Source organism: Antedon mediterranea, chromosome 7, assembly GCF_964355755.1.
Source record: "Antedon mediterranea chromosome 7, ecAntMedi1.1, whole genome shotgun sequence".
In the NCBI taxonomy this organism is placed as follows: Eukaryota; Metazoa; Echinodermata; class Crinoidea; order Comatulida; family Antedonidae; genus Antedon; species Antedon mediterranea.
In genome coordinates this window covers 21,389,665-21,417,061 of record NC_092676.1, presented here as the reverse complement: position 1 = coordinate 21,417,061, position 27,397 = coordinate 21,389,665, and the positions used below count along the sequence as shown (strand labels likewise).

At 31.9% G+C, this 27,397-nt stretch overlaps 1 protein-coding gene across 1 annotated transcript in view; it reads left to right on the top strand.

The window, feature by feature from the left end:
• LOC140055498 (E3 ubiquitin-protein ligase rnf213-alpha-like) overlaps positions 1-27,183 on the top strand; it is a 44,848-nt gene extending 17,665 nt beyond the window's left edge. The window contains exons 29-76 of the mRNA XM_072100841.1: positions 349-429; positions 781-990; positions 1,441-1,604; positions 2,126-2,348; positions 2,597-2,767; positions 3,102-3,274; positions 3,501-3,614; positions 4,594-4,756; positions 5,079-5,191; positions 5,374-5,497; positions 5,871-6,064; positions 6,308-6,490; positions 7,284-7,392; positions 7,856-8,059; positions 8,208-8,344; positions 8,491-8,720; positions 8,953-9,117; positions 9,316-9,573; positions 9,810-9,942; positions 10,242-10,576; positions 10,698-10,870; positions 11,148-11,351; positions 11,606-11,796; positions 11,971-12,079; positions 12,231-12,331; positions 13,385-13,639; positions 13,788-13,896; positions 15,184-15,417; positions 15,609-15,773; positions 16,141-16,257; positions 16,447-16,557; positions 16,696-16,749; positions 16,853-17,047; positions 18,956-19,049; positions 19,270-19,304; positions 19,613-19,719; positions 20,213-20,372; positions 20,482-20,650; positions 20,979-21,079; positions 21,399-21,638; positions 21,886-22,024; positions 22,443-22,526; positions 22,844-23,024; positions 23,482-23,758; positions 24,264-24,461; positions 24,970-25,059; positions 25,256-25,428; positions 26,137-27,183. Coding sequence (XP_071956942.1) covers positions 349-429; positions 781-990; positions 1,441-1,604; positions 2,126-2,348; positions 2,597-2,767; positions 3,102-3,274; positions 3,501-3,614; positions 4,594-4,756; positions 5,079-5,191; positions 5,374-5,497; positions 5,871-6,064; positions 6,308-6,490; positions 7,284-7,392; positions 7,856-8,059; positions 8,208-8,344; positions 8,491-8,720; positions 8,953-9,117; positions 9,316-9,573; positions 9,810-9,942; positions 10,242-10,576; positions 10,698-10,870; positions 11,148-11,351; positions 11,606-11,796; positions 11,971-12,079; positions 12,231-12,331; positions 13,385-13,639; positions 13,788-13,896; positions 15,184-15,417; positions 15,609-15,773; positions 16,141-16,257; positions 16,447-16,557; positions 16,696-16,749; positions 16,853-17,047; positions 18,956-19,049; positions 19,270-19,304; positions 19,613-19,719; positions 20,213-20,372; positions 20,482-20,650; positions 20,979-21,079; positions 21,399-21,638; positions 21,886-22,024; positions 22,443-22,526; positions 22,844-23,024; positions 23,482-23,758; positions 24,264-24,461; positions 24,970-25,059; positions 25,256-25,428; positions 26,137-26,284 — 7,698 coding nt within the window. The 3' untranslated portion in view covers positions 26,285-27,183. The remainder of the gene's footprint in view (positions 1-348; positions 430-780; positions 991-1,440; positions 1,605-2,125; positions 2,349-2,596; positions 2,768-3,101; positions 3,275-3,500; positions 3,615-4,593; positions 4,757-5,078; positions 5,192-5,373; positions 5,498-5,870; positions 6,065-6,307; positions 6,491-7,283; positions 7,393-7,855; positions 8,060-8,207; positions 8,345-8,490; positions 8,721-8,952; positions 9,118-9,315; positions 9,574-9,809; positions 9,943-10,241; positions 10,577-10,697; positions 10,871-11,147; positions 11,352-11,605; positions 11,797-11,970; positions 12,080-12,230; positions 12,332-13,384; positions 13,640-13,787; positions 13,897-15,183; positions 15,418-15,608; positions 15,774-16,140; positions 16,258-16,446; positions 16,558-16,695; positions 16,750-16,852; positions 17,048-18,955; positions 19,050-19,269; positions 19,305-19,612; positions 19,720-20,212; positions 20,373-20,481; positions 20,651-20,978; positions 21,080-21,398; positions 21,639-21,885; positions 22,025-22,442; positions 22,527-22,843; positions 23,025-23,481; positions 23,759-24,263; positions 24,462-24,969; positions 25,060-25,255; positions 25,429-26,136) is intronic.
• Positions 27,184-27,397: the final 214 nt, after the last annotated feature.

Here is a 27,397-nt window from a genome sequence, read left to right as displayed (position 1 = left end):
TATGAAGTCTGTTATTTTTGAAGTTCATAATTTTGTAATATTAATTTATATTTAATATTTTTGTTTTGAGGAGTCTTTTCACTGCAAGATATGCTTTCAGTTAGGCTCTTCCACTTTATTTAAGTTATTAGTAAAGTGAAATAAAATCAAAATGAAATGAAACATAGGGTTTATAGTCCATATTTAAGAGACAAGACCTGTTGTTCTTCCATCAGAACCATGGAGCGATTGAACGATTGCCAATATTGTGACTATGAATTATGGTTCCACTGTCTTAACCGCTGAGCCACTGAGTCAACCTAACTTGCTAGTTACTTAAAAAATTAAAATAAATTGTTTATTATTCAGATTGAATCAACTAGACACCATCATGTAGATGTTCTATGTGACATATTATCAGCTGCACAGACGTTTATGAGGAAACAGGAGGTGTGTATTATGAATAAACCTGAAAAAGGTGGTGCAGTTCTCCTTATTATTAAAGTTAGACTAAAGTTGCTCATCGTAGCGTATAGGGGTTAGACTGCAGAAGAGTTCCATTTAGTCTATAGAAAGATAGTGGTGGTTTAAGGGGTTGGGATTGTTTGGTGGGGGTAGTGATTGCAGCCTTTTCAACTCTTGCAGATCCTCATCTTTACAGTTTAGCCAGTTTAGTTTTTTATTCTTTCAGGGTTCCTTCAGTTTATGGAAAGAGGTTTTCCACTTTCCGTTAAATTGAATATGCAAATTTTATATAAAAGACATTAAGATCAATTGTGATTGCATTTTTATCTTATTCAGAATGAGTGCAGTTTTGTAAGCTTAAGGGACGTTGAGAGAACACTGAATGTAATGGAATGGTTCTATAGTAAGAAAGATTTGCTACGACCATTGATTAAACAAAAGATGGCAGATGAAATAAAAAAGGAAGAAGTTATGGAAGAGCCAAAAGAGGATTACCTGTATGAGGATGAGGATGACGATGATGATTTTGAAATACAGGAGATAAAGGTTTGTTTTATAAGTAGAATTTCTTTCTTTTTTTTAACAAAAGAAATCCCTTGTGTATTTATAGGCCTACTCAATATATTTCACAATACTTCAAAGTTTTTCTTCAGGTAGTAGTCTAACTAATGACCTCCAGATCATTAGCCTGGTATTTATATACCTCTAGCCTACCAAGATGGCGTGGATGGCTTAGGTTAGATTCGAGGCCAATTACTGCATCAATGAAAACTGTTACTACAGTACTATGAAGTAGCAACTTGTTTTTTTATCAGGAATATATGTAGTCAGCCATGTAACTTTCTATGAAAGTGATTAACTTTACCAAAACTGTGTAATGACCACAGTATTCAAAGATTTTGTTATTGTTTTTTGACAATACATCTTTAAGTGGAGTTTTGTCGTTGACTTCTGCAAAGTATGTAGAATGTTTAATTTTGGTTTTGTTTCTTAAAGTTTATCAATGACTTCACATGGGCATTGATCCTTGCTCTTGGTGTGTGCTATCATGCATGCTTGGATAAAAAGCGAGAAGACTTCAGGAAAACTATATCCAGAAGCTTTAAGTATCCACTAAATTTACATGGAGGTCATGAAACAATATACAAAGAAATAGACAGGTAAACATTGATTTTGAATACAAATCTGGATTTGATACAGACGCTATACAAAATGGTTTTTCATCTAGTTAAAAATGTATTGTAATACTCACCAGAGGATAAAACTTTATTTACCAAATCTAAACCACACTTAAGAAATTTGGATTTGTTGGTTATGAAATAGTGCAACCAGGGAGGTATATGGTGCAACTGTCAGAGATAAATAAATAATAAATATTAAGATTTGCCTCTCAAAGTGTAAATAATGCTTTTAATTTTAAGTTTTTCCCGACAAAAACTCCCTGCTACCTTTACAGCACACATGCTTCTACCACTTTTGTTTTTTTTTATGGAACGCCCAACCTGCCTCATTACTACTTTTTAATTAGAAATATACAGTTAGATTAAAATCTTCTACTGTAATAGGAAGTGGGGCAACTTACTGAAATAATGTAATTTTATTTGAATAAACATACTACAGTATAATATTGTCTCAAGCATAAAAAGCACCTATCCAAATTGCGTTTTTTTTTCTTTGACAGCTGTCAAGACATATTTTTAGATGAAATACGCTTGGGTCCAAATATTGCTCGCAATAAGGCACTGAAGGAAAACATCTTCATGATGATTATCTGCATCGAGTTGAGAATTCCTTTATTTTTGGTCGGTAAACCTGGAAGTTCCAAATCTTTGGCCAAGACAATTGTGGCTGAAGCCATGCAGGGTGATTCATCATCATCTAAGTTTTTTAAGGAACTCAAACAGGTATGATTTGTGTCTATACGTACACATGTATTAATCTCTACTACAAATTCCCAATCAATGAAACCATTACAACATGAACCAAATATTCCCTTTAAAAATTTGGTGGTTTAAGGGTTAAAATTGTATTAATAGTAATATGGGCATATCAAACACAATCTTGCCAGAAGCAAGCAATATGCTCTAACATAACAAAACAATCATTTTTTGTTTTCTCACGTCAACCCTTTACAACTTTGAATTTATATCAGGTACACATGATATCATATCAGTGCAGTCCATTGTCGACACCAGATGGAATTGTGGGAACTTTTAGTCAATGTAGCCTACTTCAAAGAAAAAAAGACCTGAACAAATTTGTCTCTGTTGTTGTTCTTGATGAAGTTGGACTTGCTGAAGACTCTCCAAGGATGCCATTGAAGGTATATATTGTTTACAGTCTTTTTTATAGTATAATTTTTTATTTGTGTCATTTCATGTAACCTGTGGTAGTTATTAAAAGCTTAGGATGCTTATTTAACATATGGATTAAACTAGTACAAAAGATTGATAAAGAAGCCTTTAAATACTGACTGAATACGTAAATGATTTGTGGGCAGTAGTAGGGGTATTTCCTCAAATCCATGTCAGTCACGCCTGTTTCAAGTTGTCCGACCTCATTTAACATTTACATCAAAATATTGTGTCAATGAAAGGTTACAGAAGTCGTTTACAAGAATCCATATACTTTCTTTTTTTTTAATTGCTCTTCTTTAGACACTGCATCCATTACTAGAGTATGGTTCTGAAGAAGAAGACAATCCACTACCCGATAAAAAAGTTGCATTTATAGGAATCTCTAATTGGGCACTTGATCCTGCTAAGATGAATAGAGGCATATTGGTTTCTAGAGGAGTTCCAGATGAAGATGAACTCATAGCAAGTGCTAAGTAAGTGTTGTGTTTCTTAACTAACTTCCATGATGTGAATATCAAGAGTTTGTGGATGGAATCTTGTATTTGTAGCACATGATTAGACAAGGAAGTTGCATTTTATTTCCTGGGTGGACACTCAATCCTCGAACTTATTCTGCTTGCATTCTTGGTCAATGGGACTTTTTTCTGCAATGCCCCTTTTCAACCATTTTGTAATTAATTTAATTTAATTATTTCATAGGGGCATATGTGCATCATATAATGTCAGTCACATCCTAAGGCCACTTGCTGAAGGATATTTAGAGATCTACCAACAACAAGAACATGATTTCTTTGGACTTAGAGATTTCTATAGGTAAAGTAATCTGCTTATATAGACCTTAAATCGATGTAAGCTACTTCAACAAATATCATTGAATATGATGCATTGGTTGATAAAAACATTATTTATACATTTTGATCTATGTTTACATTAGAAACTTAACTTGTATTATTATGATTACATATATAGCATACATTGTCACAAACTCCTTTTACGTACGTTTCCGAGCGGTTGAGAATACTTTAGGAACTCCCTTGTGACATAAAAGTATACACACAAAGTCCACAAAGTTGTAAAATAACTAAAAAACAAGGCTTAATTTCAATCAACTTCAACTTTCAACAATCCAGTAAACACTTTAAACAACAGCTTCACAATAACTTTTACATCCCTTTATATACAAGATGTTCCTATCCTTCTAGATCATTCTTTATACTTCTTATTCTATTGGATTACAGTTTCTAATTAATAGCATACTTCTGGAATGTTCCTGATTGTTCTTTTATATTAATTATACATGGTTTCTTAAATCTAAACATACTCTTATTCTAGAATTTTCATGTAGATACTATGTTACTCTATATGTTAGGGAATGGTAATTTATTATATTACATTAGAAACTGAACTTTTATTATTATGATTACATAATATAGCATACATGTATAGGAATTTATGCACACATTTGTAGTTTGCCCAACCAAAATTCAAACATGGAATCTTCTACTTTTTATGCAGACATCCTGCCATATGACCTGGGGCTTTCGTGGTATTTAAAATAGTATAATCATCTTATTTCACAAATCGATTTCTCCGAAGAGAAACATTTTGTATTTGAACAGGAATCAGATCAGTGTACACATATACTGTATATATAAATATATATATATAAACAGTTGCTTTTAAATTTTGGCATTGAAAAACCCTAAAATAATGTATTCATCCATTGTTTTGTCTCTGTACTTATCACAGTAAAATATTTGTTTATTGATTATTAATATTTCTATTGTTACAGTTTAATCAAGATGGTGAATCAATTTTCTGAGAATTCAGGAGCACAACCAACTTGGGCTCAAATTGAGCACGCAATCAGGCGTAACTTTGGTGGAATGGATGGAACAGAAGATTATATAAAGATATTTGTGAAGAAACTTGACGGATACATAAAAAAGGAGAAGGTTTGTGATGATTATACATTATTTTAGCCCAAAATCTGTTTTTCATAATAGTGTACAAGTAGCTTATGTTTCTCTGTCAGTGTAACATTTTTTGACCAATTTTGACTCATGAATATTTAAAAATATATATATATATATATTTATAATTAAACTTCTGGCTCGGCCATGGTAAAAACAGTGTCGCTACCTAAAACTCGTAACAATATTTAATCATACAACAATTTACTCTAAAGGTCAGGACTACTGTACAACTACATAATTTTACAATTTATAAACATGTTAGATATGATAAACATAATCTGTATATATTTTTTTTTTCTAGCACGATACTGATCCAGCTTGTACACCATCTGGCCTTATTAAGGCAAGCTTAGCAGCTCAAGGCCAGACACAGGCTGGAGGAATAAAAAAGGTGGGACATGGCACGTCTGAAGGGTAAGTTGTTCTTTCATTTATTGACTTCACAGTACATTACAATTGTCATATACAAGAACACCTAAAACAATAAATCAAATATTAATACACAGAACAGAAATAAATATTAGTGTAAAAAAAAAAAGAACCTGAGAATAAAAAAGTAACTAGGTTTTGTAAATTGTGAACATTATTTATTATAGAGACAGCAGATACCTTCTGGTTTTAACTGAGAAGTTTGCAGCTCTTCCAATATTACAACACCTGAATAAAGATGCAGTAATTCTCTATGGAAGCAGTTTTCCGTTTGATCAAGAATACACACAGGTATTTTTTAATTTTCTTTTGCTGCCCGAGGGTTTATGAATTGATGTGTAACTGTAGGTTAAATGCCATTGATGGATTAAGCACAATGTTGGGACAAAATGCTGCTAAAACTCAAGTTCTTTGTACTTACAAATCTCCTTGACACAAGTACAGTAGATGTAGCAGATTATAAATCTCTACACTACAGCATGGAATTTTCTCATGGAAGAATTCTGTTCAGTACTATCATTAATCCTCTTTACCGAGTCTTGTCAAATTCATTACTGTACTTGACCATTGTTTTTTTTGTTGTATAATTATTTAAAATAGTGACACAGAACATTTTTAACAGTAAATATATTGCATAGATTAAAATATGTAATAATTCTAATAGGTGTGTAGAAACATCAACCGTATTAAACTTTATATGGAAGCAGGAAAGACAGTTGTCCTTTTGAATCTTGATAACCTGTATGAGAGTTTGTATGATGCCCTCAATCAATACTACGTTTACTTTGGCGGACAGCGATATGTAGATCTTGGACTCGGTACGCACCGTGTTAAATGTCGTGTTCACAATTCATTCAGGTAAAAATTAAATATTGAATTATGTAAATTTAAAAGTAAACATCTCTACTGGATTTTCATTGCTCACTTTACAGTAAAGTAGTAATTTGACATGTATGTGTGTTAGGTGGGGATGGAGGAAAGAGGTGCGTGCATGTGGTGCTTTATCATTTCTCAAGCTCTATGAACATATGACCATGGGATTTTGGTATGATTTATAATGTAATTTCTTCGTACTAAACATGTTCTTAAAACTTTTTACAGGTTGATAGTGGTAGCTGACAAAGAGGTTGTACGTACGCAATTTCCAATCCCTCTCATCAATCGTCTTGAGAAGCACTTTTTGGCGATGTCAACAATGTTGAGTGAAGAGCAGCTGCAACTTGTGAAAAGACTTGAAGATTGGATTGACTGTTTTATTACTAGCAAACAATTTTATCGTATAAAGTAAGCCATAGTGGTTACCAAACCTTTAATAATGTAAAGCTGTATTTACACACTCTAGAGTTACACATAATTCAGTTTGCACACTTAGTCTGATCCCAATCATGTCTTACTTACTACCAACTTTATTGTTTATCTGATCAGGTAAACTCTCTTATATCTGTGTCGTTAACTCCAATATTCAGATATGTTTCAGTATGTAAAGTTTAAATCAAGCGCTTCTCATTCGGGTTATATCAGATGTTTAACTGCTGTATTTGTTTGCGTTTGAAAGTTTAAAAAGCTGATGGAACTCTAATAGACCGCAATTTAACTTTTATAGAAAAAAGAGCATGTAACCAATTGGTTAACAATGTTTCTGAATTCTTTGAAGATGTAAAAAATGTCGGGCTATGTTATACAGTAACATTTCATGGAAAAGGCAGACATTTTATAAAGACAGCAGAAAGATAGCACAATAAACATTGTTTGGCTGTCTTGAGTTGAAAATATTATTATAACTATTATCATAACATAAAAGCTTGTTTCTCTTTTTTAGAGTTAATCTATAAATGTTGTGACAGTCATTACATATTTTTAGATAACACTAAATACTAAAAAGGCATATGTTGTTTTTTTTAAAATGTTAGATGTGTTTGTATCTTAATGTGTAGAAGTAAATGTTTAGTGTGCTGTAAATTGCACACCTCAGAGGGACTGTGTTAAGTAAGTGATTGCAATCCCACACCTCAAGTACAAGGCCTGAAAAGATATACAGTAAAATCAAATCAATTTAATGTTTGTTCACTTCATTTAGGTCATCAAAAGATACTTTTAAGAAAAGTGATGCATTTGTTGGTTATCATGGTGATACAGTTGCTACACTTGTTTATCAAACATGGGCATCATTTAAAACCACTGAAGAGGTATTTAAAATTACGTTATCCTCCCAGTAGTCATGATTTTTATATTGTTTCTTTCATTATTACTTACTCTTGTTGGTGTTATTACCAATGTGATGGAGTTGTAGCTTGTTGATTAACATGTTTTTCTTCCAATCCCAAGATCATGGCCTATAGTGCCAGGACTCTTTCTATTCCACTTCCTTAGCCTAAAATGAGACTTAGTTTATGAGCATGATATAGCTAATCCATCTTGTAATTGGTGAAGGAAATAATATATTTATTTATGTTTATTACACAAATAGAATGCAAGAACACAAACAATTATGATATTTACCTTCTATCTTCAAACAGCTTCTCAATCTTTTTGCATTGCACTTTATAAAGAAAAAGTTATTATTAAACAATGAAAGTCAAACTATAACAGTAATGTACAATTTACAGTAAAGTCAAAATGATTTCAAATTTGAGTTTTCTGTTTCTAAAGATCTTTGAAGATGTTAAAAACCAACTGTTGATGCGTGCTACCCCAGAATCTGTTACCAGATTAGCAGAAACAAATATTACTGAAGAAGAGAGAACAACATTGCAGCATACATATTTCAATGTTCAGAAACATACATGCCTAGCAGAATATCTTACTGATAAATTTAATAATAATCCTGGCATAAATGATGGAATCTTAGCTCAGGTAAGATGTAGTTCTTTGTTAAATTGCTGAACTTCAACTTTGTTTATCTATGGCAGTCCAGATCATAAGAATTTTTATTTTCTTTGGGATAATTCTTGTAAAACAGAAAAATATTCAAATCAAGGGTATAATTTTTTGTTATTTCTAGGTTACCACATATTCACGACTGCTGACTGTAAAAGATTCAAAAGCTCTTGCAGAATCAACACAGCTAGATGTTTCTGACATCAGTTTGGTTTCCCTACAGGAGTTTCAATATGAGCAACAGTTTTCCATTAGACTTCAGTGAGTTTTTGTTCTTAATTTAAGTTCTTAACTTACTGATTTTCCACACAAAACTGATTTGAACATACCTGAAGTGGAGGTGAGCATATTATGTAAACTGTCCATTTGCACTAAATAATTACTATAAAGTCTAATATTTCTTGTAGAAAATTCTTTGGTGTAGTTTCTGCAAATGACAGATTATTATTGATACAATGCGACGCAAGTAGTGACACCACAAATCTGATCCCCTGTGCTTCTTATCAAGTGCAAGATGAACGAAAGAATGTATTGTCTGCCATGAAAGAAAGACAACATGTTGAAGAAGTGGGCAGAGCTCATGTAGTCTTTATTATCCAACTTCCTCGTGTTAAGAAATGCTTTGATAGATTCCAAGGTATTTATTAAAAATATTTGTTCAATAAACACCAGTTGAAAAGATGAATTAACCATCCTAATGAAATGCTAATAAATATATTGAACAAGATTGTTTTTACATAAAATGTTGTTATAGTTTTTTTTTTACCAGTATTTGTTCCAAGAAAAGTAATATTGGAATGTCTAAATTAATATAGTATAATATGAAAATACAGGCATGCAGAGTTGATATGAATATGTTTATATCATAGGTGGACTATGGTCTTCTGCTCACATCGACGATCTTCAACGTCCGAAAGAAAATTGTCCAGATGTCTCCAAACTTTTAGGCCGACCAATAAGTGAATTACTATTTACTGTTCCCAAAGTACAGCAGAACATAATTATCACCCATCAGATGGAACAAGAACTTGAAGGTAATTTTATATTCTAAATCTATACATTTTCTCGAAAGGGAGTCCAATATTACCTTTATTAGAAATGGTATAAGTCAATAATTTCCTTCTATCTAATTACTAACAGTACTGCAAGTAAACAACAATTAACAATTGTTAATTGTTGTTATTGTTTCCTCATTTTAATGTAATAAATAACTTGTTAATTTGAACTTGAAGAGATGGAAGGAGAGAGAATTGAACAAGGGATTGAGGAAGGATCTAATGATGCAATGGAAGTTTCTAAAGATATCAAAATTATGGATCTAGAGAGCAATCTATATGAGGATGTTTCCCTTGTCAGTTGTACAGCTGTTCTTGTTGACTGTATCCATCCAGCTATGGCAAGAATTATTGACCCTTCTGATCAAAGACATCGATCAACTGAGAGAGTCCATCTTCTGGTACATCTGATAGAAGGGGATTGTGTTCATCATGGTAAACTATTTATACATAGTATTTTGTTTTTATTGACAACTACTTTAAGACCTTAGCTCTCTAAGAAAGTTTAGGATATAGTGATTTTTTGAGAACCCATCTGGTTTCGATTGGTGCTTCAGGCTGGCCCCCAGATATCAAATCATTGCTGATAAATGTCGTTTTGCTTTACTCTGCATAAATGAATATTTTTCTTTATTTTTCATATTCTAATTCTTTTAATTATTTGAATTCAGAATTTTTAAATTCATTAAAATGTCTCATCGTTCGTCTCATGAAAGAAAAGGAAGGAAGAGAACCACATCCCTCAGATTGGTTAAGCAGAAAAGGTCTAGACATCAAGCAGGTTCAAGAGAATGGGACATTTAGGTGATTGTTTTTTTATACATACCAGGCTTCAATTCAAACGTCAGTGCTGTTAACACTGAAGTCAACTGGTTTTTACAAAATAGTAACGTATTTATGTACTTTTTAGAAAAGTGTGTAGTGTTTTTCAAATCATCAACAAATTCTCACATGCCAGTGATGCAAACACAATTCAACCTAATTCTTCTGTTTACATTTGTACATCCTAAGAACTGCGAGTACATTATGGATAAGATTTCACCGTTGACCTACCAACTTGTACCATTGTAATATAGTTAATGCATTTTTTTCTTTTAATATAGGCAAGCATGTTGGCAGCATTTAACAGCAACTGTAGCCCTATTTCTGGCTGAAGTAATTGCTGCCTGTGACATCAGCAACAATCTTCACCTTCTGATGACTGACAAAGCTGACAATCTTTGGGTTCACCAACTTTGGCTCAGCATATTCTCATCCAAAGATTTAATAAACATGAACTATGAAATGTTCCTTTCTCCTGCTAAAAGAGTTCAGCGATCAGAAGTACCGGTCTTAGAAAAAGGATTTGGCGGTAAATCATTCACAGCCAGATTTCCATTTTCTTGGATTGTGAAGAGAAAATTTGATGACATTTGGAAATTTTCATTGGAAGCAAAAGGTCAGTTTTTAAATCAAGTCTATGATTTTTTCCCTTATTTGTTTAAACCACCAAGACAGTATAATAGGTACTGTAGATATAAAAGAATTTCTTTGACGTAGAATACATTTTGTATTGATAGTTGGAGCAGATATATCATCAGAGCAGCATTTCTTGCGAAACACGCAGCAATCTGAGATTGGAAAAATCATTCAGACTGCCATGATTACTTGTAGAAGTGAAGAGGTTATTCAACGTTACATCTCAGACTTTGTCAGCATGACTTGCAAGACAACTCATGATTCGGAAAAAATGGTATGTGTAAACATTCTAGGAGTCTTGGGAAGAACCACAATTTACAGCTTTCCTTAGTGTAGTGTATGCCCTTCTATTATAATCCAAAATTGTACTTTTGTCAAAAGTTTTTGGTGACAAAAAATTATATTGTTTTATTCCATATTATTTTTTATCCAGAACTAGAGGGGTTAATCTGGTTGTACTGCCAGTTTTGTGTCTGTGTATTTAAAAATTGTGATGAATCGATGTTATTAAAGTAAAATATAGCTAAACTTTTTTCTTTCTTCATTAACAGCTTCTCTGCCAACAGTTAAGTAACTCATCTTTGTCAACTGTACACAAACTTGGAGGTCAAGTTAAAAGTGTTGATTTGGTTGCTTCCGTGCATTTGGCCTTTATCAAGTTGCAAGCAAGATTTAGACACTTTTCACAGATCATTGAATTATACCCAGGTGTGTTGCCAACACTAGAAGAAGAGATACAAAATGAAGGAGAAATGGTAAGAATTATTCTACTGTAATTACTGCAGTAAGTCTAATTAGTGACATTTTATGGATTTGGGAAAGTGGATATATTGATTGATTGGTCTGAGACTATGCACACTAAGAATTGACTATTACATTTTATACAAACAAATATGCCAGAAATGGCACTAATTGTACAGAGTGATGTACACATTGTTTCCTACTATAAAACAGTTTTAGGAGGAACTCTATAGTGACATACATTCACATATATGTATTTGTGTTGTAGACCCTTGATGTAACAAGTCTGAAATATGTATTGGACAGTATCAATCATGATTTCCGTACACAAGCAGGACAAAGAAAATGGCTGAAGGAAATTAGTAAATTGTTTCCACTTGTTCAGAGAGTGATGGACTTGTTCAGAAAAGATAAAGACATTTATGGAGCAAGAAACAAAGTGATTCTAGATGAATGCAGGTACATTGGTTTTCAGTACAAAGCAAAACATCATTTATATAAAATTTATGCTAGAAGATGTAAGGAGACGCAATGATGAAATGAAACCCTACACTAAAATGATCTTATTTCAGTAGGCCTATTCTTTGTTACAGAAAAAATTTGTTTATAAAGAACATTTCTGCATTTTTTCAGATATTTATGGTCAAGGATCACAGTAATGAAGCTTTTCTTTGAGCATGTCTCTTTGACGAATGATGAGTTTGCCAAATTGATCTCACCAAAATGCAAGGCCATGTGGCTGGTTTGTATATATTTTTCTAGAATTAGAGTAAAGCAATTCACTGTTTATTTACTGTAAACAAGAACATTGCATTGCAAACTCAAGAAAAAATAATATATACAAAAACATATAGTATAAATTTTAAAAAGTACTGTATGGGTTTTTCTTCTAGGGACTAGGAAAATCAGCAAATTTAAAGAAAGCTAAGTCTGTAAACATTGTGGTTAAGATCTTGAATGACATGAACATGAACGCTGGTAAAGTTTACTATAAGTAAGTTTTCATGAGTAATTTTATTTTAGGGCTTTAATTTACATTTAATTTCATGTACATTTGGACTCTATATAACTATAGTTTGTGAATAAATTACCTCGACTTCCTTGTAACACATACAGACAACAAACCCATTTAAGTGTATATATACATAAGGTACAGTAGTAAGAAGTAAGGTAAATTTGAAACATTGGAGAGACTAAACTATTTGCTTGAAAACACAACCTCTAGGTTTTTTGCGAGCCCAATGCTCTAACCACTTCGCCACAGTGCCCCACAATATAAATTAATGTAAATATAACCACAATTTATTTCCTTTGAACAATAAAACGGTTAACTAGTTTTAGTTACACGATTTAAATTAAATATTCTTTGCGGTTGCAGAAGTGGAATCCACAAATGTGGAATTTGTGAAGAGAGTATTGCAGATCCTGTACTGCTTCCGTGTAAGCCAAAACATCATGTGTTTTGTAAGGGATGTATTGAAAAATATTTTAATACCGAAAAAGCGAAAAAATGTGCATCGTGCAGATCAGAATTTCCTAGTGATTTTGTGTGTAAAGAACAATCTCAGTTTTACTTATGCTGAAAACAGTCTCCATAATTTGTCTTTGTGTTTAGGAGTCAAAGTCATTTTCACACATCAATCCTATCTACAGAATCAATCCAATCTAACTGTGTGGGCTTAGGTTGACACGCTACTCAACTGGTTGACATGAGCACTCCAAGCAACTGACAGTTGCTTCAAACTAAACTTCAATCATGTAGTATTGGTAATTGCAACTAATTGCGATCAGTTCAATGTTTACAGAAGCTCTCGCAGTGCATACCCTAGTTCTTCTTTCAACTTCGAATAGTGTCACATGAATGGTATTGGTAACCATAGCTAGTTAAATTCAATGAATGCTCTTTAGCAACAAGTTTCTTTCAGTTGAATTTATTTGATGAGTTGAGTGTCATGTCAACATAACCTTAATGAAAGTGTTTTGTGTTAAAATTATGTTTGTATGTATTAAACCACATTTTGTCATGTGTTCCTAAACTACATTTTAGTGAGACAATTGCTAAGCATAATGCATTTAGGCAATGCTGTAACTCGTTCTTCATGGAAGTCATCTCACAGCTTTGCTTTGCTAATGGTACTCCACCTAGTGGAGAGGTTGTCAAAAGGTTGCTAGGATATGTGACAATAGAATCAAAGAAACAGAACCAACCAGCCACGAAGAATGTGTCACCATTTCCAGAGGACTGCATCGATCCAAATCCTGTTGTCAGATCATTTTTTCTTCAGCTCTTGCTTCAGTCAAAGTGAGTTATTTTATCTTTTATTATATGGTAAATATTTTTATGATAGCAGTAATGATGATGACCGTGATTAAGAATTAAAAGTGATAGATGTGTTTATGATATTTTTTTCTTTGTAATTTCATTCAACACTTTTTTTTTTTATTTTCAGTCTTGAACAAGTCAAAGAACATGTAGACAGATATTTAAGGAATTGCAATTCTTTTATGAAAGAGTCTAATGCTGGTGATATCTGCAAATTGTTTATAGACTGTTTAGAGGTGTGTATATGCAAAGAATATATATCACAAGAATGAGTAATCCGCGATTTTCCCTGTAACAGTAATATTGTCCATGTGGTAGGGCGCCGCCATAAGTGTGGATGTATCTGGGATGTATACAACTTTTTGTGACGGTTTCAATAATCAAAGGCTAGACCACCGGTAGTATTTTCATGATAAAAAATGTTATCAACTACATGCCAACATCATGTTATGCTATTTGGATATTTAATCGTTCGTTTTATGCAATTTATTTAGTAAAAACTGCCGTATAAACAGTTCGCTTTATCAACCGGGCGCTACGATAGCGTGACCGGGCGTGTTGCTGTTTACGCGTTTTCACGAAGGATAGTTTAATAATATTCCTATATTTAACTTGTTTCTGGTAAAACAAATAAATGTTAATGACATTTAACATTTTATCCTATAAATAACATGTATTTTATACTAATTTATATCATAAAAACAATACTTAATTTACCGGGCGTAGAGTAGTACGCGGCAATGGTAAAGAATAGGCCGTGCTGAGTAACGATTTGTTGATTTTGGTGTTGCTGTGTTAGGCCTTTTTTGTGAACTAATTTAGCATGTTAGTAAATAATTGTCTGTAAAAGTGAATGTACACTAGTTTGTTAATAAATATGTATTATAAAATAGTTTACAATTGCGAAATATATTATCATAATTCTATTTAATGTGACATGTATAATATCTATTAAATCAAGTCTTATTTAGTATGTATACATCCGCCCTTATGAGGGCGGGCATCACTCTCTGGAGCTCTCTGTTACAAATTTCTCATGCAAAAATCGCGGAATACTCATTCTTGTTATATATATTCTTTGGTATATGTAATCATCACAAAACTACAATTTAAAAGAATCTTTTTTACTCTATGTCATTAAGTTTAATACATGTTCTTCATTCTTATTTTAAGTTTTTGTTTAGAGTATAAATTTACCCCTATTTGATTGAATTTTAAGTCTACCATCTGAACAACTAGTGTACCCTTATATCATGTATAGGTGACTATTGCATGAAATGAACTTTTATTCTGTGGTAATATTAACATTAGTAAAGCATTATGATTTTTGGTACATAAAAATAAATTGACATTTCCGTTGTTGTAGTGTACTTCAGTAGTCTTCTAGAGTATAACTGCTAGGCAAGTGAAGTTTAGGTGAATATAAACAAACACCCAGTCAAAGAAGGTCATCACTAGATAATAAACTTTGGACTGGATAAATAAAATATTAAACACATCTTTCCTAATCCGATTTCTTTTAGGACACATACTATTCACGTGTCTCTCAAGACTCTGCAGATAATAAAACATGTGAGCTCATAGAGCATGCTCATAGGAAACTGCAGAGTGCTGTAACTTTCTTTACCAGGCAACACGTGTTAGAAGATTCATTAAGTGTAAAGTTACTTGAGGCTGTATCGCAGATACGGTATGCATTTACTATTCTCATTGATGTGACACAGCAACACCAACATTCAATAAACGTGAAGCGTCTTGTAAGTTTTTATTTGATTATTAGTTTTATTTATATTGCTTATCAAATAGAGCATTAACTGTTTGTCAATAAATAATTGTTTGGTTAGCATGTCAACAAGATGTGTCATTGGCACTTACTCAGATGTGAACCAGCTAAAAACTTTATAACTTTTTCATATGTATTGACTATTTATGACAAATTATTTTTTAGCTAAGCATGCTGCTTAGAGAAGCTTGTGGGTTTTGTAGGAGGAACAAGCAAGCTCAGCTGTACCTAATAAGATACATGTATAAGGCATATGGTAGAGATGCTGTCAACCAATTCAGAGGAGATGGACAGTTGAACTGGATCTTGCCAGATGAGTTGAAGGTTCAGGTCTGCATTTTTGTTTAGTTGTTATTTTACAGATAATCTCTCTTTACAGTGGGTAATAAAGCCTCCTAACAATACATTATGTATACTCTTATGGTACACACTTGCATTGTTCTAAATGTCATCTGTTTAAGAATAAGTAAAGTGTATACAAATGTGGTAATATTTGCTACAGTCCTTCAGATCTATGGATATGTGCCTATTCAACCATGGAATAGTCAAAACTATAATTGATAGTGGAAACACATTTACAAAAACAAAGACCTCTCAATTAATGGATGGACACAGACAACTAATTAATATTTTTAACTGTAAGATTCTAAATGGTGAATGTATAATTTTATTTTAATTTTGTTTTTACCACAAATAGGAGCAAAGTGTTCCAGATTGTTTTGTCATTCTTGGAGATATGTATAAGACCATTCGGGAAGCAGTAGGCGAATGCATAGTGGATAAAAAATATAAGAAAATGTCAAAAGTGATTCTGGTATGTTGATAATAATTATTTCTAGAGTAGAATACTTTCATTTTCACATTTGTAAAGATTCAAACGAGCTCAATGTTATACATTTTGGTTCCACAGTACACTTATATATGAAAATAAACTATAACTGGTGAGTCATACTTATATGCAGTTTATATTTAAAATTCTACCATTTTTGTTTATGTACTGTAGAGTGTAAAAGGACAAGAAAAGCAAAAAGAAGTTTGCTTGCTCCTTTCCGTATTCAGAGAGATAACAATGAACGCAACAACACAAGTAGGCATTAAAATGATCTCTTCAGAGGTAAGTTAATGTAATGTTAATTAATTGAATTAATTTTTAATTAAATAGTTTGTATTTTTTGGAAAAGTTTATTTGAATTACCAAAAATACAAATTGCGCAATCAGTCAATCATAGCTTCTCTATGATTTTTTATTTAGGTTAAAAAAAAGCTTGGAAAGGTCTTTCAGAATTTTGCATTCCTCAAAAGTAAGGTAAGTAAAAATGTGATTATTATTGTCAGTACAAAATTCTCAATGTCAATGAAAAAAAAAATACATAAGTAACAAAATCAAAATGTAAATTTTGTTTGTAAAGGATCTAGCAGACACATTGTTGATGAACAGAGCACAGAATGTGCAGCATGTTCTTAGAGTCATGCCTGGTTTGAGTCATCAAGACTACGGTATTCAGGGAGCTGTGAATCACCTTCAAATTGTTCTAAATGTAGTTGATCGAAAATCATTGACACAATGCCTTGCTACATTGATGAGAAATCCTTCTAACATGCAGGTAAGATACTTTTAAACTCAAATAATAACTACAGTAATTAGATTATTGATAATCAGCCCTACAATCTTAAGCCTAAACTGCAACAAAGCAAATGCAAAAGTCAGAGGATGCCATACATATGCCTAGAATGCCTCCTATTAAATGGAGGCAAATGTTGAAACATCTCTATGGTTGAAGTAAACGAAAAATATTATATAATTTGACACTTACAATAAGTAGCAAGTACCTTAATGAATTTGATGTTATCCAGATTAAATTCTGAGTAATCAATTGGAAAATGTGGAATACAAGGATTTTACAAATTACCACATTGATTATAGCAATGACTATAAACAAAATAAATGAATGGACAGAGAATTATGAGAAACTAGATGGTCGTGCCCACAGATGGTTCTCGAATACATAGTAATTTCAGAGTTAAAAAATTGGCGACTTCAAATGTACATAAAGGACACTATTACATGTCGTTTACAGGAACGAATTGTTTTGAAACAAACTGAATTTGTGTTTTGTATGCAACATGAGGGTTGAGTGATGGGGAAGAGGATGGGTGCAAAGACAAACAATTTTTAAATATATTCTTTATCCATTTAGTAACGAAATATTAATTGTTTTCATGTTTTACAAATAATATACCACTAAACCATGGAGGTATTTATACCTCCATGACTAAACACAGTAAAACATTGCTATTTAATACTTTGTTGAAACTGTCACCGTACAGTCGATTGAAATAGTACAGTACATGTAACGATACATCACTAATACGACGTTTATATTTTTTTGTACAGTAATTACATTATTAATTAATATAAACGTTCAGAAGGAACTGTCAGTAATAAAGTAAACACCTCTATTCGGGGAAAATCGTAAATTCGCTTTGATCGTCAATGAATAATTATCTAACTCAACTTAATTAGTAGGTCTAATGGTTTTCAATTGTTTCTTAGAGCCAATTCATACTTAAGTTGGTTCCTAACCACCAAAGTTGTTCTGCGTTTAGGGCATGTGATCCTTTGTACTGTAGGCCTGTCCTCTACTGGCTTTACAACGCTACTCATGCCATTGAGGGGGGGGGGGGGGGAGGGTGGTGGTGTGGGTGGTGGTTTAACTGCAATAATAAAGATGATTGTACATAATAGACGGCGACTGGAAAGGCTAGCTCATTATCCGTTAAAACAATTACCTATATCCAACCTCTGCAGCACAGATTGGATAAAATGGATCGAATTTCTGTTATGACTGTACAGTACTTGTCTTTACGACGCCTGAGGGAATAGACACTTGTGGAACAGAGATTGGAATGTTCCATTTATCGCAGATCAAAGCAGTTGTATAAAATGTATATTAAATCTATCAAAATAGTATTTTTTAAAGAAAATCGGCCTGTCTTCAACATTATGATGCTATACTCGAGCTGTTCAACCGGTTTTCAGCTATTAAAAACAATTATCGTAGGAGGAGATAGGAAAATGCGAAGCATACTCGTATTATTGTGTGCGGGTATTTTTCTATGGACATTCATTAGACAGTGTATACCACGATTGGAAAACACCCCTATTTGGGGCAAATCGTTAAACCTAAATTCGTTTTAATCGTCAATAACTAATTACCTAACTCAATTTAATTAGTAAACAGGGTTACATCAGATGGTTAAAATCAGTACCGAAAGTATGAACCAACTTTATATACCATCGAGTAAAAATTCTAGAAATAAACCGAGATTTATCGAATTTTGCCCTTACGTAAATTTATATATAGATGCACGAGGATGACAGCCAATTCATGACAGCCAGTCTTCTTCGTACAGTAGGACACCAACAAGTAACAGGATTATAAATTCAGCCATTCTTTTTTTTAAACTTTTGAAACATACCATGCAAAACTTGCGTTATTTCTCCATTTTAGAATTCATTTTTACCAGCAATGCCACAAGATAATACAATGGAAGCTGTGAAGGCACTCCGTCGATCAAATACTGAGCGTAACATGACATGGAATCGTAAGTCAACTTAAAGGTCACTTTAATTTTACTTCATATTTGTATGAGATCCTACAGTTTTATACACCCTTGTCACTCTCGTCTTTTGCAATTTTATTAGGCACCAATTATCTACAGTAGATAGAGATCCTTGCCACTACGGTTGTCCAGGAGTCAAGCAGCTAGCAACTAAACTTTTGATCAGTGTTTTTTAATAATACTCTATTTGTTTTTACTGTAGAATGTCCAAATGGTCACCCTTACGTTATTGGAGATGTAAGTATACTGGCCCTGATTTGCTTATGCTTTTAATTAAATTTTAAACTGAACTTTAAAACAAAGACCAAATGCCCCAGGGTTTTCTTACTATACATATTAAAAACATAGACCTCACTAAAACATAATAATTATGTGTTTATGTGTCTCTGTGTTCAAGGTAGGCCTACTGTATATGTTTTTCATTTTTACTTTATATAGTAATAGTGGTAACAATGTACTCCTTACCTTTTTGGACTTAAGCCTACATCTTAATTGATAATATTTTTGTATTATCACTATTAAAGAATTTCCTATTGTATTTTCAGTGTGGCAGAGCAACTTTTACTGGATATTGTCTTGAATGTAACTTGCCAATTGGAGGGCAGCAACATAGATTACGTTCAGACAACACATCAATTGAAGTTACTAAAATGTAAAGTTGTAACTTTGATTTTACAAATCTCATTATTTGAATACCTGCCATTCGTTAATTTAATCATTTTAGTTTATTCATTGTATTATAAATATAAGTGAAGGTAAGGGAATAAAAAAATAAATGACTAATAAAATTAATTCAGGTTTCAACAGTTGCAATATTATATATAAGTATTGATTGTTTTTCAGCCAATCTTCTGGACAATAAAATTTATATTTATTTTTTTTGCCAGCACACTTTTAAAGCCAGTCTTTATTGATCTACTACTCTAGATCTACTATTGATGAATTTTTGTTAAGAACTTGTTTCAACTGAAAATAAATGTCTTTGTCAATTCTTAATTGGTGTACTGTTAAGAAAGATTTCATTTATGCATTATACTCAAATATTTACTCTGTTGGCTCAGATCCTTAAATATCTCAGATCAATATCACAAAAAAAATGTATTGTACTTAAAGAAGGTATAATGATATGTTTACATTTTTTACAGGGTCGATACAACATCAACAGGTCATGTGCTAGGCGAAGCTCAGCCACATGGTAACCAGATTGTTTGTGAAAGATCCATGAACTGTGTAGCAACTGCTATTGTCCGATTCCTGTTGCATGGCAGCATGCTACTGGGTACAGAGTGCCAACATGGACCTCAGGTAGCGTTTTAATGTTGTATTATACATATATCAATTTAGCTGTTAGTGTTTTTTATCAAAGATATTTAAACTTTATAATTTTGAATAAAAAAAATGTGTTCTTTTTTAGCCAATTATCACCATCATTAAACCAACACCACTAAATGTCTTTGAATTTCTATGGAAACATCTGCATAATGATATATGGCTCTTGTCAGTGACAACAGGAAAAAGCAGGGATGACTGTATCTTTATTCTGCATAAAGTCATTGACAATATTTTTCAAAGAAGAGTTGCAGGTAAGTCACACTGTTTGTGTGGGTCAAGGTCTTGTAAGAAGTTAAAAGATTTAAGATAAAAATCTCATCTCATCTCACACAGGGTGTGATGGCATCAGCGTCACAACTGTATGCTTGACAACTGCCAGACAGGTTAACAATTAGTCATACAAATTATAAGCAGCAGGATCTACAAATCAGTGATTTGGTAAAATATTCACTATCCAAACAGTGATGCCTAAATTCATCTGCTAACTTTCCAAAAGCCTTTATTTTAATTTTTTATTGTCAAAAGCGAAAATTGTTTTTATTTTTGTTGATTAATCAAGTTCATTATTTTGTTCTATAGAAAAATTACAAACTGGTTTTCAGCAACTGCTAACATCGAAGAATTGTAGAAAGACTTGGGAAGAAAACTTTACAGCAGCTTACATAAAACCTGTCCTTCAGGTAGACTATCAATCTTTTTGCTTAAATCATAGTTAAAAAGGTGAAAAATTGTATCTTTTAGTATCAAACCAGTCCTTTTTATGTTATGGACATCATTACTCTGAAAACTGACTTAAGAAAAATAATTTACTTAAAACAAAGTAAAGAGGATTTTGTAAGCTGTTGAAAATTTGACCCCAGGAATTTAACTCAACTGGGTTGAGGTTGAATTAAAGCATGATTAAAGCATTCACCAAGTCAATTTTTTTTACACCTCAGCATCCCTTCCACTCATTAAATGTAACTGTGTTCCTGAAACGTACTTTTAATGTTTATCTAGGGTCTGGACAAAATGATCCACAAATCAAACAAGGCATTAAGCGAGGACAAACGTCTTAGCAATGACCCCCTGATGTGTTTGCTGAATGCACCAATTGAGCCTGAAGACCTTGGTAATCTGGCTGACACATCTCACGTTTGGCAGTATCGTAGTCGCATCACAATACACAGCATCCATCAAGCTTTGGAAAATGAGCAAGATGATAATTCCTTGCTTGTACTTAAGAATTTTATGGAAAAGGTTAGATAGTTAGTTAGACTACTGTATGACTGTGATTCGTAATTCAGAAACTGGCAATAATAGTATTTAATTATACATAATACAGTACTAATCAAAATTATAGTAGCAAGACATTTCTGTTCACATTAACATTTGAAATAGTTAAAAATGCGAAATAAGTATACTTTAATCAATAGTTCGCTACTGCATACAGATTTGCTCTGTATATACTATATAAAATACTTTATTAAAACATTTTTTGTTGCAGGAAAAGCATCTAAGATTTGTGCGATATCTACCTGACATAGTACAATTACAACGTCTACTAATCAACAAGTTTAATCGACATATAGATTTGTCTGAAGCAATCACCTTAAGCATCTCAAAGTTTTTGGACCAACTCCCTGGTAATTATTTTCACTGATATTTAATAGAGCTTTGTTGGTAAATAGTTTTTCTTTAGGTTTTTAATCTGATGGAAGAATAAATAATAAATAATGGATGAATAAGTTATTAGTATTTTAACTTGGGATTTGAGATTCTGACCTACCAGTTGGTAGGTGTTTTGTGTATTGTTTGTTACTGTAAACCAATTTCTTTATACCTTAATATGACAGTGAAATTGCTATACTTGTCTTAAAAGGAATAATAGTCTTTTATTTATTTATATTATTTTCTATCTTTGTTTTGTTACATTAAAACCTAAACGGTAAAGCACTTTTATATAAAGTTTTGTAGGTATGGTCCAGGCCTGATAATAATTACAATGATGCCAATTCCAAGATGCAGAAATAAAATAATAATAATAATTATTGTTCGTTTCAGTCTCAGAGCATTCAGAGTTCAAACGTTTAATTGACACATTTTTTTATGCATGGAATTTTCTCAGACAAGATGTGGCAGCAACAGGTAAAATTATGTTTATACATTTAGAACTGAAATAAGTATTCTTTCTTTACATTAAATTTATATTAAATAGATGTACTTTTTTTCTCTTACTGTATATATTATGTTGTTTAAAAAAAAAATTAAAAAAGTATTGCTCAGGAGGGATCAGATTTTACTACAATAATGTTATTTTTTTATATTAAAGCACCTTCTGTAGATAGATAGAAATCTTCCTATTTTCTACAAACGACATTATTATGAAATTGGCTAAGTTGTTCAATAATAATTAGATATTTAAAAGAAAATACATTTATTGCAATTTTGATTAATGATTTTAGTCAAAGCACCAGTCTCAAAAGAATGCTTTTTGGAAACCTTGACGTGCAACAGCAACATGGCGATACTGTTACCAACAATGCAGGGATCGGGGCTCTGTAGCACTGGTCTTGTAGATTTTCTTGTAAATACACAAAATGAATTTCTTGGAAAATTTCAAAACATCCGAAATGAGCAACTAAGGTTAGTTTTACCAATTTATTTTGAGTATTTCTTTCAATTTTTATGCTTAATTTTGCGAAAATGTTCCTGTGTACACATACGTTTTCTGTGCTTTATGTTGACCTGAATATTTTAATGATACTTATTGGTGTAATTTTCAAAAAGATGCAGCTCATCAATATAATATAATGATTGGTGGTATCTCTTTTTATACTACTTTTTAGATTAGTGACATGATACATTTTTAATATTAATATAATTGCAGTTATTGTCCTAGTACCTCCAAAATTCATGGGAACACCTGGCATTTCTTAATTATAGTATAGCTAGGGTGAAACAATAAAGCTGTTTTAATTGGTTTTGATTTAATTTGCTTGAGATGTTCACAGTTCAATGCAACATGACAATTACATAAATTCTTTTTTGAGGACTAATTAATATTCACAGTTTAAAAGTGTTTTTTATTTTATTTTTTCAGTAAAGTGCAGACGAAATCAGATTTATTACAGTCGCATCTGATCGTCTATGACCCAGACCGTGATTTGCTTCCATTAATTTTGTCGCAGTGTCAGTATATAGTACGACCAATGGAAGAGAACCGAGTTGAATATAACTTGGCTGGTCTGGAGCTCCAAGTAATTGAAAGATTCGTCAGAGGACGTGCATTTATCAATTGCAAATTTGACCATCTTTTGTTCCGTGAGGATGTTCGACATGCTGCTATCTTTGAGAATTTGCGAAATAATATTCCGCAGGTAAAATTTAAGATTCATGGCTATTATTCAGATTCACTTTTTAAGTTTGTAACACTAATACAATATATTATATATTATTCTACCAAACAGAAATATAGTAGTACTTTATCAAGCAATTCATTTATTAACCTTTCCAAAAAAGGTTTTGATCTTAAAAATGTAAAAAATATAATATCAATTTTTTTTTAATTTGACAAGTTAATGCCCTTCTTCAAATGTTGATACAAATTTAAGTTAATAAAATAATGTTTTTTAGCTGGGGTTGTCTTTAAGACTACTGAAATACTTCAAAAAACAATCTTTTGATCTCAGATAGTCTATAATATTGATAACTTTAGTATTGAAAAATCCACACATTTTCTTTCTGAGAGTAGTTGCTTAGACCACAACAGACTGTTGTTTGTGTCACATTACAATATATCATGTACAATATTTTATATATAAAAAAATTAAACAAAAAAAAACCCACAACATTATTATTACACAGCTTTTCTTTAATTTGCAGGAAGAATTGTCAAAAGCTCTACAATGCAACATCATAGCTGAACTGAAGTCATACCAAGATCTGTGTGGATGTTTAGCATCTTTGGATATTGCTATTGGTTTCCTCGCTAACTACAAACCGGAAGGCAACATGTTGATCAACAACTACTTGCGAGATAAACTTGCTATGTCACAGAATAAAATGCTAAAAAGTGCCACGGTAATTAATTCCTAATACATTGTTTGTCATGTCAGTACTATATACAGTATATATATTAGGTCTACAGTTGGGTGAATAATATTGGTCTTGTCTTGGTTGGTCAACTCATTTGCGTTGCGCCTATGTTGTTGAATTGTGTACAAGTGAGAACTAAAATTTTAGACCCTAAAATAGACCAGGACCAGGTTTTAGGATTTTTAATTGCCAATCTTAATTTGTTTAATAACTTTTAAGCAGAAAATATAGGGCTACATCCAAGTATAGTTTATTGAGGATCAATCAATTTAAACAAAAAAACATTCCCTACATTTTACAATGACAAGGAATGAATACATCTTGTACAGTATACAAAGCTGTAGCCATATTTTGCAAAAATAAAATAATTCCTAATATTGTAAATATTTGGTGTGTACTATTTCGTTCAATATTAATAAAATTTGAAACTGCACATTGTTTTTTTGTGTACATAAAATAAAAAGTAGTTATGACAAAGTATTATTCTTACTAGGCTTCACGTCATTGTCGTCTGAAACATGTCCTGGCCCTTTGGCAGCTACTCGCAATGGATAAAGCTGTGAGACTTACCAATAACTTTCAGGTAAATATCGATTTTTTTTAGCCGTTTAAAAATTCAGTTCTGTTTCATACACGTTCATAAAACATACATGTAGGCCTATTGCTAACCAAATACATAACAATTGAAACAGAGGATTATTAGATTAATGGCTCACAAATTACAAAAACTTTCCTTTCTCGGTCACATATAAAAAGATAATTATTTTGATGATTTTCAGGATCCATTTGATGGAGTTGGAGAAGATTATCAACAACAATTGACTGATAAGAGCAAAGATGATCTGAAAGCTCAGCTAAGGTTCAGTAATTTAGATCAACTGTGTGGGGAACTTTATGAATATATTGTTTTGAACCTTAGTGACCAATCGGATGAAGACAGGAAAATTTGGCCGTAAGTTTAAATTGTACCCTATTTATATTTATTGTATTCCTATTCTTCTTCTTCAATTCACTAAATTTGCACTACTCACTACTCATACGCGCTCCTATTCAAACTCGCTACTATTCATACTCACTTACTATTCAAACTCACTTACTTTTCAAACTCGCTCCTATTCATACTCACTTACTATTCAAACTCACTTACTATTCAAACTCGCTCCTATTCATACTCACTTACTATTCATACTCACTTACTATTCAAACTCACTTACTATTCAAACTCGCTCCTATTCATACTCACTTACTATTCATACTCACTTACTATTCAAACTCACTTACTATTCAAACTCGCTCCTATTCATACTCACTTACTATTCATACTCACTTACTATTCAAACTCACTTACTATTCAAACTCGCTCCTATTCATATTCACTTACTATTCATACTCACTTACTATTCATACTCACTACTATTCAAACTCACTTACTATTCAAACTCGCTCCTATTCATACTCACTTACTATTCAAACTCACTTATTATTCAAACTCGCTCCTATTCATACTCACTTACTATTCAAACTCGCTCCTATTCATACTCACTTACTATTCAAACTCGCTCCTATTCATACTCACTTACTATTCAAACTCACTCCCTACTCATACTCACTCACTCATGCCGACTTAAAATCTTATATAAAAACAAATGTATATTTTCAGAATTTCTTGCACACTGGAAGAATATTATGGAATTAAAAACGAGAATGCTGAAATTACTGAACTAGACAATTTATCAGACACCATAACTTTAAGCCATGCTGTTGACACATGGAAAACAATTGCACAACTTTACTCTGCACAGAATTGAAGTAAAGCAGGAATTTATGACCAAAACAAACAAAACTGCTTCAATAGTTATATGTAAAAGAATATTGTTACTGAATAAAGACTCGATACAGATGGTTTTTATTAGTTGAAAGTATATATAATTATTTACCAAAATGTTTAGGAGTTAGATACTTTTTTTACCATCCTTTGAGTGTTTTTAAATGCACTTTTTGTTTTTGTAAAAAATACTATGGGATGGATGTTTATAACCCGATACAACCAGTTTTCTTTTGAAACTTTGAAAACTATAGTTTTAGAGAATAACTTTTATATTAGATCAAGTAAAAGTATTGACAATTATTATTATGTGTATATTGATTAATTATTCGCCTTCCTTACTGAACTATGCTACATCATTTGTATTGTATTCTACATAATTCAATTAATTGTTTTCAGACTTATTATTAATTATATTATGTCTTAAATGAATTAACAATTATTAATACTCCATATAACCAAAGTATATAATGTACTGTACTGTATATATTCAGATAGTTGTATATATTCTACTGCGTAACAATAAATGTAAAACTTCAAATCTTATATACGGTATTCATGGAAAAAGATCGACTCTGGTAAAGGAAAGTAAAAACTTACTTCTTTCGTCATAGTTCATTCATTGATATTTTTAATGAAAATTTTATTTATGATATAATTGTAATTTGCTCTCTATTTTTGTAGAGCATTAAGAACATTTTGTTTTATTACATTTGCAATAATACAAAAGTAAATGTTAACATTAAGATTAATCATGGACGTTTAATTTAATTTAAAGCAATATTATAAAATATTATGGACTTTTAAATCTGATTTTTAGCAATATTATAGAAATAATATATTTATTATGCTACATTACTCAGTTTATCTTTATTTCTCTGTACATGCAACTTACATAAAATACATTTACGCTACTTGCCTGAAATAAAGTATAATTAAGTCCCAGATGGTTTATTAGTAACGTTTCATTCGTCTAACCTACAGTTAGGAAAACATGAACACTATAACCCAGAATAAGCGCTGTATAGGGCGTTGACTACGCATTAAACTCATCGTGAGACTGTGTTATCCATCTTAGTATAAAGCAATTGGTTCC